The sequence below is a fragment of the Thunnus maccoyii genome, chromosome 21 (genome assembly GCF_910596095.1).
Source record: "Thunnus maccoyii chromosome 21, fThuMac1.1, whole genome shotgun sequence".
Classification (NCBI taxonomy): Eukaryota; Metazoa; Chordata; class Actinopteri; order Scombriformes; family Scombridae; genus Thunnus; species Thunnus maccoyii.
Window position 1 is genome coordinate 21,607,906 of NC_056553.1, and position 13,594 is coordinate 21,621,499.

General features: G+C 41.4%; 1 protein-coding gene across 2 annotated transcripts in view; it reads right to left on the reverse strand.

The window, feature by feature from the left end:
- Nucleotides 1–13,594, reverse strand: part of mpp7a (membrane palmitoylated protein 7a) — a 141,907-nt gene that overhangs the window by 3,136 nt on the left and 125,177 nt on the right. For both annotated transcript variants that reach the window (XM_042399017.1, XM_042399018.1), the window contains exons 14-16: nucleotides 11,849–11,942; nucleotides 8,925–9,033; nucleotides 7,673–7,816 (exon numbers count right to left, since the gene is read on the reverse strand). In XM_042399017.1, coding sequence (XP_042254951.1) covers nucleotides 7,673–7,816; nucleotides 8,925–9,033; nucleotides 11,849–11,942 — 347 coding nt within the window. The remainder of the gene's footprint in view (nucleotides 1–7,672; nucleotides 7,817–8,924; nucleotides 9,034–11,848; nucleotides 11,943–13,594) is intronic.

The following is a 13,594-nucleotide window of genomic DNA, read 5'->3' on the forward strand; positions in this document are numbered from 1 at the left end:
CCCGTTATAACCTCCCAAAGACATGGTACCCACACATGAACCCGGGCACAGACCACACACTAAAACCTCCCCATACAAGAACTTGACCTCAAGGAATTTTCCATCATTTGCTCCACTGAATGCACACGGTTATCCAATTCACTAAAAAAATAAAATATCCTCAAAATAAGCAAAGGACAAAACAACCATAATTTACAAAAGACAGACATGTAAAACATTCATTTTCGCCAGTCTGGATTTTATATGTACGATGGGGAAATGACAGTTTGTGGACAGTACTGTTCCACTGAGAGCTAAGGCTGTGTGGACCTGCTTCACAGCCCACTAAATCTACTGTTGACAGTGAAGTGGCAAAAATGAACATAGTGCAGATTGAGTTTTTGGCCTGTGAACATTTCTCAAAGGCTCTCAAGGCAATCTTAAAGTTTCATGTGTACCTGCATGGGCAGAGCCTTGATTTTGACTTTAAGATCAATGACTCATGACTTAACTTGGACTTTAGGCTTTTGACTTGGAAAGATTTCATATCCTCACAAAACCCAAAGATTAAAATGTGTGTCATTTTCCTGACAGCATCTAATCACAATGCATTTTCATTAAAGTCTCAGATTTAAAGGCTTGGTACAGATATTACAACTAATTCTAATTAGTCTTATCATTTACTTTTAAATGTTATAAAGCTTGTCTGACAATAATTCATACACATTTTAAAAATAATTTGTTGTTGTTTGTAATTTGTTATTATAATGGCATTAGATTTGATGAAGGGTGGATAATGGTGTGTTTTATGGCTTGAAACAAAGTTTAGCGTTTGGTCTTTACTCAGGGCTTCATGGTCAAGGAGACTTGTGACTCACTTGTCCCATATCTGAGCAGATCAGATTAGATCTGTTTTTATATAATATGAACAATTATACTGGCAAATCATCAATATATAAATAAAATAATATAAATATTAGTTTTTCATGGCTGCAGCATTTCTGATCTTACATGCTACAATTAGTGAATACAAAGAAAGCTACTAAGAGTCAACGTGGCTATAGTAACTAACCTAAATTACTTTGAACGGTTGGATTTTATTTTCATTTTCAGTCAGGCATAAGAGCACTAACCTTTAATGTATTAGTAACATTGTCTTAGGCACATATGAAGAAATCTAAGAACTCTTTGAAAACACTTCGCGTTACACATGATGATTTGCTGAATTTTGAATTGTGGCTCAGTTGTAATTATGTTTACATTAGTAGGCAAAGTGTTAAACTATACACTAGATGATTTATCAGATTATCCTGCTTGCTAATGGTACCTCATTGATATGTAAACCTTGCAGCTTGGAGATATGCAGAAACCTCTGCAAACTGGGCTTGAATTTGTTTTGGGGCCTTTTGTTTAAATTACATTATATTTGATCTATTAAGTGGTTGTAGTCATGAGTTAGCACACACCATACTATGGCAGTTCCTGTGCACTTTAGGTAGTGAGAATCTGTTAAAAAAAGAATGTTGTCCTTATCAGGACAAGCTGAGGGAACTACATAAAATCATTGGATGCTGACTTGGAGTTTTGAACAGAGGTCTACCCGAGGGACACACAGTCTTTCCAAGTCACCATGCAAATTAGCTGTCCAGTGGAAAAAATAAAATCACGTGCTAACTGTGAGGAGCAACCAACTAACTTTTTACCAACTATTTTTTTTATCAGGTTGGGAGTAAATATTACCTATGTGGGACTCCTGTATTCATAGATAGAGTATTCTCAAACAGTGCAGGTATCTCTCCATGGTGGTCTCTCTGAGGCTTTCTGGTCTCAGCTGTGTGGGTCCTGGCTCGTACTGCCCTCTGTGCAACAACAGGGCTAAAGTAGCTGCACTGATTTAGCCTCATGTTTTTACTGGGAACACTCAACTTTAGATTTCTGGACAGATATGGTTTTATAGTGACCCCCTTTGCCAAACACACAATTATAAATACACACAGATGCACATTTATGCCCAGAAACTCAAACACACACACACACATACATGCACACACATACACACACATGCTTCCACACCCACAAACATGCAGGATCAAGCTGAATGTGTGCATATGATGTGTACGCACATAAACACGGCCTCGTTAAAATTTAAAACTCCTAAACGGCTCCGTTTTTAGAGACGCTTCTTCCAGCCAGGAGTTACTTCAGAATGTTTCTGGTGGTTTTCCGCTTCATAATGGATTAGCTGCGCAGCTAAATATAAACACTCACTCGCTGTGACACTTAGAAAAACCTCTGTCTGCTTTTTTTCTTTTCTTTTGCCTGTCTGTCTAGCGTGCATCTACCTTACAGGAGGTTACAGAAACCGACCCGCACCATCTCATGCTCTATTGTCTTTTATTGTGAGGGAGGAAGATGTGATGGTTTTATCAGCCCACGTCTCAGAGGATGACAGGAAGAGGATGGGGTGAGACTAAAAGACGACTCACGGAGGGCAGGTTTGTTAGCCTGTGAAGGAATCTGTTCCACTGTGGGACTATATTCTCTGATCTGGATGGAAACCCCCGCAGGACTTCCACTGTTGGACAAGGACTAACAGATGACCACTGTCTCAAACGCCAGGAAGACAACCTCTCTGACCTGTCCTGGCAACTAAATGAACCTGGGAGACTTTGTGCTGTTTTGTGGCTGTGTGATTTTTCCATGTCCACGGGCGAGTCTCTGAGTCTGTCTCTAGTTAGGCCATTCCAGGTAAAAGAACATTAATCACAGCAAGAGGCTGCTTAAGGGACAGCGAGCTGGGTAGAGAGATGGAAAGAAAATCAAAAAAACTGCAAGAGAAAATAATAAGATAGATGTATGATGAAATAAAAGGGGCAGAAAGATGAATATAATGAAGGTAAAAGAGGTAAATGGAAAGTTGGGCAGGGAGGAGTGAGCGGATACTCTCTGGCATCCAGTGATCCATGCTGGATCACTCTCCTCAGAGGGCAGTTTGAGCTGATGCCACTTGTGGAGGGCCAAACTCGAGGAGGAAAGCACTGGGGACTCATTTATCCCCACTGCCATTAGATTGGTTAATTTCCACATGAAATGATGTAGCGTCTTGTGCCTGTTTTAGTACTTTGTCCAAGCACAGATAAATGGCAGTTTTCATTGCACAATATTAGGCTATTGATTCACAGCCTGGTTTTACCACTGTTTGTCTATGCTTCATACACGGCATTTTTTCATCAATGTTATGTTCTTATGGCTTGTATTTTTATGGTTTTATTTATAGTGATTTAACTGTAAGTTTTACTGTAAACCCTGTCTAGAAGGGAGATTCCCCTTATGGGACAATAAATCTTTTCAACACTTTAGTGTCACAAAAAAGTAGCCTCAGCCTCAGGTATCATCACACACAATGTCCTCAGCAAATCTGCATTTATCTCTCTATATGAAGCAAGGAATCTCTGTCTATCTGTCTGTCTGTATGTATGTTTGTCCTTCGCATATCTCGAGAACCATTCATCTGATCTATTTCATACCTGGTAGGTATATTGCTGGGGACTCAAGGAAGTACAGTGTTGAGTGTGAAGTTGTTTGGATGAGTGGTTCTCAAGAAATATATAAAAAATACATCATAAACCTCTGCCTCTTCTTCTGCACGTGGAGTCAACAAGTGGAAATATGGACAGCGCCACTCTGCCATTGCAACCCACATTGTGGTCAGAGGTGGGATTACATCTGTAGTGTTACTTAAGCTAGACTTACGCTCTGCTATTGAACTGTGTACTGTGAATGAAACTTGGCATGTACATTCAGGACTCAGGCACGTTCAGAAATATACAAAAATACCTCATAAACAACGATTTGCTTCTCTTCTGCCCGTGGAGTCAACAAGTGGAAATGTGGACAGTGCCGTAACCCTGAAAACCAAGGGCTAAGCTCTACTATTGAACTGTGTATTGTGAACGAAACTTGGCAGGTACGTTCAAGACTTACTACAGGATGTCTCAGACACGTTTTGAACAGGCGCTGCAGTTGATCTAACTAAAAAGCAAGGAATCTCCGTCTGTCTGTATGTGTGAGTGTCCTTCACGAATCTGGAGAATCATTCGTCTGATCAATTTCACGCTCAGTGAGTGTATTGCTGGGGACCCAAGGATGTGCAGTATCAAATTTGGTGCAATTTAGACACACAACACGCCTAATATTAATAAACTTTGAGTGGGACAAAGGCATGTGCCCCACTCAGTTAAACTGCCAGAGAGAGAAGAACGAGCGCAGACAGGAGAAAAAACAGAGGCAGAGGCATTAAAACTAGCCAATACGAGCACAGAAATGTTTGAGTGGCAGCAGAATCAACCAATGGAAGGCCATAAACTGTTTCTACAGTTCAACCTCTGTTTAGTCTAACTGGTGAAGTTTCTGTCTGGATTTAAGCCATTTAATTTATTAGTTCATTATCGTTTTAATTGATACCTTTGTCAGTTGATACATAGAAATGCTGTTCTCAAGAAATAAGAAGCAATCGGCCCGTTCCTAACAGGCACATTTTGAATGGAGACTGCACTAGTTGATCCTACTTTAACACACCTGTCCTCTGTATTAAAACAAGCATAAATAACTGAACAGATATGGTCCAGCAAAAACTTTCATTAATCATGAGAAATGAAATCAGTTGTCAGAGATCAATTTTAGTCATCCTCTTGCACTATGATGATGTGTCTACATCTATTCTGAATCATTTCCAGCTTAAACAATGGGGCTAAAGTCAGACTGCTCTGCAGAAACAATGAGACGACTGTTCCTCAGCCTTTATCATTAGACCAGACATGTCTAAGAGAGAAATACAGCTGGTGGTGAATCCAATACGTCTGAGACAACTCACCCAACAACAGCTTCTATTTCAGAGCTTTTAACAGCAAACCTGCAGTGACTTACGTGCTGTCACTGTACATGAACATTTACACAGAACCTGGTTTGTTACCTGGCTGAAATATGCCTCCCTGTCACACTGTTTTATAGAGGTGTATTTGTTTTACTTGAGAGAATACCAGAAGCTAATAAAGGGATAGAGTAATAAAAGCAACAGCAATGGATTGTTAGCAATCATCCTGTTTCTGACAACTAAAGCTCATTGTTTTCAGGACCCCCACTGAGGAATTGAGGAGCAGGCAGAGGCAAAATTATATATCATTGGGCAAATAATGCAAGCTGACTTTGTGTCTGTCTAATGGCTTTAAAAGTTTGACTGGGAAGTAAAATATCCTCAGGATGTTCTGAGTTAAAGCCAACTTCAGCTGTGGCCTTGCTGCATGCTGTGTGTGAGGCTGAAACCAGGAATCAGCTTGTGCGTGTAATAATAGGATGGTGATAAGATAGAGGAGATATAATTTTACGCAACACTTTAAGGGTAGCAGTGTTGCACTGCTGTTAGAGGTTGCCACAGAGGTTTTAGTGTCTCATTATGGTCTGTATAAAGGTTTATGCGCTGTTTTAATGTTCCATGAAATCATATCAGTACTTCTTAGTGTGATACAATTACTGTTGAGGGATCAATCAACGAATAGAGATGCCTTGAGTAGAGTTTTTCAAACATCCAGTCCACCCACACTCAGTTTCTAGTACCCCAGACTCCATCTAAGACCTGAGGTGGGTCCGGTCAGGTCCAAATTATATTCTGTCTAACTAGGTCAGAAAGGGTCCCATTGCATTGAAATGGGTCTTGATCTGTAGGGCATCATAATCACATGATTTAGGTTTATTTGACACAATGCAGAGTAAATGACATGTATTGCTGCTCTTTTTAAAGGTGGCTGCTTGTTAACTGGTGGAGCATCATGCTGCTCTCAGTGTCTCTCACTATTTGAGTTAAACCGCATTTTTGATCAGGTCTAACTATCTTTCGGTCTATTTGGATTGGGTCTCACTGTCACGTCCTTCAAAAAAATGTTCCACATCCACATCATTGCCAAAAACAGCAATCACAATGATACAGATCAGTGCAGGAGCTACTTTTGATTGGTTAATAGGCTCAAATTAATGTTTATTTACAGTAAATATACAGCTGATCAGGCGTGATTGGTTACTTCCTGATTTTTTTCTACTAGCTCACCAAATTCCTGTTTGTTTCTGCTTGTAGGTATATACCAGTGGGGCTATTAGTTATGCAGTGAAAGGAAGATTTATTTCACAGGATGAGAGGAAAGGTTTGATGACGTTAATAGTTGGACATTTGGTGCAGCATGTCTTCACCGCTGAAGATGCACTATTTATCATCAAAGTTTTCTGGGAAATTCGTTTCATGGGGTCTTTAAGATGCTTACCATTCTGACAGTGATGAATCACTGAGGGAACTACTTTTTCTAAAATAGCAAAGCTTAAAAGGTTTAAATCATTGGACAGAGCATGCAACTTTACAACTTTATAAAATGTCAGTATTGTTATTACCACTGTCAAGTTATTCTCTTGTTTTTCAGGTGTTTTTCACCTGATAAAACCTTGGTGGAAAGACAGGTAATGTCTTTATGTCAAATAAGATTATAAATGTGGCACATTTTGGCTAACGTTTTTAACCAGAGTTGGGGGTTTAAGGACAGTAGAGAGGCAAGTAGGCAGGAGATGTAAAAATATTAGGTAAATGTAGCATTTCAGTTGTCTATCCGTGTTCTTTGCATATGTTCTCAATAAAGAAATATATAAAACAATATTGCCCATCATGAACCCATCGCCTCCTGCACAGCTCCCTTGACTGTTTTCAAGGCGCTAGCTTGTGATTAGTCTGTCTCCATCTCTTTCACAGCTCTGTCTTTTTCTCAGCTTCCCTCTCTACCTTTCACACCTCCTGGCTTCCTATCAGTCTGTGTTTCTGACCGGGAACTTGGCTTTCATGCTGCCAGTTGCGAGCGAGACACGCGAGCAAGTGAGCAAGCACCAGGCCTGATGGGGCTGGGAAAACCATCATGCAAGCCCCCCCTCTTCCCCACCCGTCAAATTCACAGCGGCACCGAACACCGGCTAATTGGTTTCATCTGTATCCCCGCTGGGCCAGGATAAAGGTGTGTAAGGGATGACCTCATCACTCACACACACATACTGTACACACGGAGTCCAGATAGTGTTTCTGTTATTTCTTGTGCTGTTAATCTGTTAGGTGTAAAGCCATGTGTTTCGACAGCACAACACCATCCAAGTGTGTTCACAAGCTATATGCTTCAAAAGTGAGTGATCTTCATGAAATATCCAAACAGTCATGGCATACATGGAAACATACTAAATAACTATATATCACTATGTTCGACTATGTTGGGACACCCTTTGCATCTGCTGTATGTTTAGGATACCTCTGTATCATTACTTGTTGTAAACCCTATTTGCTGTATCCTGTTATTTTCTACTGTAATGATCCAATTTCCTCACATGGATCATTAAGTTTTCATCTAACATAATCTAATCTGGATCAAATTTACAAATATCTAGTTTGGGAGCACTGGCTGGGGTTTCAGATGAGTGTTAGAGTGTTACTTACACAAAGTATGTTAAATTGATTTCCTGTAATTGTCTAAATCAAGGCAAGCCTGACCCATCTGGTACTCAAAGCAATTTATCTCAAGTCTAAACAACATATTATGCTGGTCAATGTCTGATTTTGACTTTTGTATGAGAAAATAAAAGCCTTCCTTCCCCTCTAGGTGCACTCTTCACTCACCGTGAATGGCTTAGCGGATCCCTTGTCGTCCTTGCCTGATATGACTTTGGCGCCCCTTCTGGTCTCCCTCAGTCTCTCGATTGCTGGAGGCTTCACAAACACTACGAAGGGTTTAAACTCTGCCGTCCGCAGGTGCTTTAGCGTCTGAAGAAAGACAAAGGGGTGTTACCATCTAGCAACCAAAGAGCAACCAGAGCCACTGATTTAATGTATGGGTGGCCAATCCTGCCTGTATGGTAAATGTGCTTCTTTTGGAAGACACATTTCTGTCTACATCTGCATGGCTTCTTGTCTCTTCTTTATGTTGACAACTGCACAAGAAAACACCAATCTGGTCTCCCAGAGAGGTAGAACAGAGGTCAAAGTTGGTTAGTGGTGGCGTCAGGCATCAGGCCCTCCTCTGGCTCTGGCACCGCGATCAAGGCTTCTCACTGTGTTAATAGGTAGTGAGTTTGAACCCACAACTGATAGGAAGGTGGATAAAAACCAAAAGGAGGGGCAGGAGAGGAACCACTGGAAACCATTCATTGCTGCTTTCATCAGCCGCTCAGCAGACAGTATCAGTCAGCAATAACATGCTTTGACACTGCCACTGATCTGATCCATGAGTCATGCTGGAGAATGGGCTCATACTGGAGGTAGGGGGGATGACTATTAGCTTACACAACATCACAAAAGTATGCCAAAAACAAAAAAGCACATAAGTAAATGTACATTCATCCACATGAGCTTCCACAGACTCTTTCTCATACACTTGAGCCGAGGGCTCTATGGCTAGCTCCCACTGCTGCTCAGGCCAGGGTGGTTTGAGAACATGCCAGGCTAATCTACATAATGGTGTATTTGTGCCTCATGTGTGTCATTATCCACTGGGCAAAAACAAACAGAGAAGATCTCGTGGGGCAGAGGCTGGACGATACAGGCCTGGCCTTGGATAATGGGAAATCATGCTCAGAGGGTATGTTGGGGCTCAGCGACAAGCTGGCCATTTGTGTAGAGTCTGATCGACACCACCCAAGACACATAAGCCAAAGAGGAAATCTTCAAATAGAGGAAATTAGCTGTAATTGCTCCCTCAAAATGCCCCCTTTAAAACCCGCTTTGGTAACCCAGTAAGCAGCCAAGACCTCAGGAAAGCCAGAGAAGAGAGATCTTCCGAGATAGGTGGGGAGAGAGGTGCCAAAAGGCTTAAAATACAAGGAGATGACGACAAGAAAGAATGGGATGCCGAGGAAGGGTTTGTGTCACTCACATGAGGCTGGACATCCAATAGGCACACTTTGTTCTTGGAGAGGACAGAGCGTATTGAGTCTAGACTTGTCCCGTAGTAATTCCCTTTGTACTCGCCATACTCGATGAATCTGAGAGGTGAGATTGAAAGAGAGAAGTTGGGAGATGAGAAGATTGTTGAGAACACCTCAAAAATTATTCTGTGCAGAAATTAGCATCTAATACAAGACTGATATCCCCTGAGAGTAACATTAGAATCTCGCCCTAATCTGGTCAACTGTGTCAGCACACTCCTGAGATCCATTTTAGAAATAATGATATATAAAAACCCAACAAATCCACAGAGACAGGAGGATTACTCTGTCAACCACTGACAGATCTGAAGATAGCATTCTTTAGCAGAACTTAAAAACCAGACGTTTTGGCCGGGCTTGTTTTTATATAATCTCCTACGTTACCCTTTCAATCAGTAACACCTGTTTGTTCCAGAGAGACCACAAAGCCCCTGAATGCCAAAACCTTCCCTCCTTAATCCATGAGGATTTTAGCCCAGCAAGCAACTGGGTGCAAGCAAACAAACACTTTTCCACCAGATAATCTTCCCTCTTTCACACCAATCAGCTGTCACAAAAAAAAAGAGAAAGCCACCAGTGTATTTTTAGCTGAAAACAAGGAGGGGAAAAAAGGCAGAGAGCGGAGTAACGACGTGGAAAGAATTTCAAGCTAATAGGACGGTGAGGTATGCTCACAGTCTGTTCATGACGAGTGTCGGACAGAATGACTGCCTCAGTGTGACTGATGCCATGTAAAAAGAAAGTTTTATGGTAATTGCCAATGTAAGAAAGTTTTACTCAGCTTTTTTTTTTTTTTTTTTAAAGGGAGGCTTAAGTCTCTAAAAAAACCCTCATATTCGGTTATGGGAAATTCATTTAAAAGCTTACAGTAGCCTGTGTTTAAAAACTCACACCTTGCAGCATTCTGTACTGTTTGTTGTTAAAGGAGAAGGTATATAGATTACAGTAAAGCATGCCAGTGGAGGTTTGGCTATATTGAGAGTATGGATTGTTGCCATTTTGACACAGAACAGGGCTTCCCTTGGGAAAGTTGTTCAAGCTAAACACATGTTGTTGTGGCCCCAATTCAGAGACCTTTTATTTAGCGTTTCTGTGCAGAGCGCATTGTTTCTGCTGCATGCAATGAGGCATAACGCAAACAAGTTCATCTCACTCCTCGTTTACTTTGCTGCCTTGTAATTTCAGCGTCGAGTGTCCCACGCATGCACCCCACATCACAGCTCTGTCACTCACCCCTCCGACTCCCTGAAAAACATTGCATGCCTTGACCTACACCACAACATGGCCTAAATATACAGCCCCCCTTTCCCTTCTCCTCTCTGCATGCTCTGACACTCTATATGCACTCACCGCCACAGGCTTCCCTCTATGTCATATGTGCTCTATGTGTGTGTTTGCGTGCGTAAATGTTTTGCATGTGCACCCTACAGTATATCTTTTTTCCCCCCTTCCAGCTCGTGTGAGACCAACAGAAAGGCATCAATCATTCTTATGACTATTACAACTTGCATTTCAATTTGTTGGCCACAAATGTCAAGGCGGGCCGCGGTGTGGCTGGATTCAGAGAGCGCGCCTAAGGAAAGGAGGAAGCAGAGACAGGAGACCTTGGGGCCACTGTCTGGAGATCTGTTACCAACGTAGGGCCCGGCCCTGTCAACACCAGCTCACAGTCGGTTACAGAGACACACAGACGACAGCAGGGAGGCTGTGTTTGAATAGTGGCAGCAAGTAGTGGAGCAGTCAGACTGCTGCTCTCACTGCTATGCTGCCTCTAGTGGTTTAGAGATATAGATAGATTCTGTTGTTTTCACCAGTGTGAGTGTTGTCAAATCTCAGTAGAGGTTTACACATAAAACTGAAATACCAGAAACTACATCATACTAATAAACATTGAATACATGTGGCTGGAATCATTTCATGTTTTGTAATATGATTAGTGCTGAAACAATTACTCCATTAAAAGATTAGTTGATCAACATTTCAACAACAGATCAACATGTCATAGTGCAAATGTGTTGTTTTACTCTATTTTTCTCTGTTGTAATTGGAATATCTTTTGTTTTTGGACTTTTGGTCAGAGGAAAAACATGTGCCCTTAGGCTCTAAGACATTATGATGCCCATTATTCACAATTTTCTGACATTTTCTAGACTAAACAAGTGCCTGATTCATCAGAAAAATGCAAACATTTTTTGTTGGGAGGAAGTGGGGCACAATGCCCCTTATTACTCCTTTGTACAAAAATGTGGGAGTTACATTACTAATAGATTATTTGCATTTAAAGAAACCAACCTCATGACCATGATGGAGGCAGTGTAGCTGACAATGTTTGCACTGCAAAAATATCTCTATCTCACCAAGTAACTTGTATCTATTATCGAGTCCTAAATGTTTGATTTCTTTGCAAAAGTGAAAAAAAAATTGCAAGTGCAGTTAGATTATTTCAACGTGTTTCAAAACTAACAAATTACATTTGAATCTAGATACCCCTAAAACAAGTTTATTTATTTTGGGAACAGACAGAAATGATCAGGCACTTGTTTTAAGTAAAAAAAACAAAGAAAGGAATCAATAATAGATACAGTAAAAATACTCAAGAAGATGGAGATTTTTGTAAAGTGGGAGAATAAACACAGCACTTGGAAGAAGAACTGTGCAACCCGATTTTCATTTATTTCAACTTCTTTCAACTCTGTGTCTTATTGGAAATGTATTGTTCATATAGTGTGGCAAATGCAAGTTTTGGGGCTTTTAAAGATACATGTTCTTGTTAGGATTGTCTGTAGTCCACTGTTAAGTTAGGATCTGATGGTTGTACAGTGTGTTAGGTCTGTTTTCCTTCTCTATTTATACCAGATACAGTTGTGCCTACTTGTTGTTGTGGATATCCGTCTCAAAGAGATGTTTGGAGATGAAGTGGTACTCCACGCCGTCGCTCTCCTGGCTCCTCTTGGCCCGACTGGTGTCTGAGAAAGAGAGAGAGAGAGTGAAGACAGAGAGAGAAGGAGTGATTACCTCAAACCCAGACTGTCTGACTCACTGTTGGGGTAGAAACCATCTGAACTGAGCCCCTTATTAACATCGCTGGAAGTCTGAAACACAGCACGCTGGGCCATGCCAACCCTTGTATATATTATTGTGTAATTGCACTATAAAATACACAACCTGCAGCACTAAACTCAGACACTTAACTGACATGCAGCAGAGCTTTACTGTGTCTTATTAAATTTGTCTCTTGTAATGTGGCTGCAGTGCCCGTAGAAACAGAAGCCATAGCATTAGCCGCCAGTGTTAGCCGCTGCAAGGCAATTGAGTTTGGGAGCTCTAATTAACATGAAGTCCCTACATTTACTTGGCCATAAACCATAAAGCCTCTCTGTAAAGTGGGCGGTGGGGGCGGCACGTGGAGGGAACGTGAGCAGGCAGCAGTGGTGAATTTGTAAGGGTCAAGGGGTCGACTCACACTCTGACTCATCTCAGGAGTGCTTCAAAGGTCAGAGGGGAGAGGTATGCACCCATCAGACACTCTGAACAGCTCCAAAACAAACTATTAAACTTTTATCACCTGCGACTCAAAATTGTCAAGTTCTACTTTACTCTCCTCTGAGTTTTTCTTCTTTCGTCAGCATGTGTTGAGGCTGTGCCCTTGCAGTGGACCGGGGCCTTTCCTTTACATGGTCCACACTGATCTACAGGGTTCATGGAAAACCAATGGTGTGATTTATACAATGTGTCACTCGCTTGAGAAGAAAAGACAGCCGTAAATTCAACCACGTTGGAGAAGACACTGAAGAAGATCAATGACTTTCTGTCATCAGCCCCAGACAACAGTAGTAGGAAACACACAAGGAGAAGGCCAGAACAGCCTTGTCATAAGATAACATATACTTAGTATGCCTCATATTTAGAAATGTGTAAGACACATTGCCAAACAGCCTCTTGGTAATTTGACCATCGCCGTCCACCATGCGTTATTTTGGCATCTGTTTTGTGGCACAGAAAATAATTACAGTGCAACAAAAGAATGTGCATCCGTTCATTCCCCAATTCATGGAAAATATCAGTAAGCTTGGATTGGAATCAAAATGTTTAACCCCCAACTCTAATGGCCTATTGCAATGCTCCTTGTGTTCCTTAGACGGCTGGTTTACATTTTACAGCGACAAGCAGGAGGGAAAAAAAAACCCTGAATCTTAACCGGGGCCACAAGCCGGTGGTCTCCCAAACTCCGGTTTTCAAATTAACAAAAAAGGGTAACGCTTTTGGGCTTAATCTGAAACAACAGCAAGTGTTAAACACATCCATGTGTCCATTGGCAGCAATCAAACATTCAGAAAGAGGGAGACTAGATCTCAATGAGAGCCAAGACTTGTGGCATATGTCTTCTATATGGGTCAGAATCTGACTGTCTGGCCTCTATTAAATACAGCATCACAGGTCACATTTGAAAACAATTAACAGGCCTTGTGGAAAAAAAGGCCCCACCGATGGGATTTTAATACCAGGGACATTTCAAGCGTCAGACTTCGGCTGGGACATATCCATTATGCCACAGGCCGTGTAACAAACATGGCAATTAATATCAGCAGTCCTCATATTTCCTCAAACTCTTGTCGCA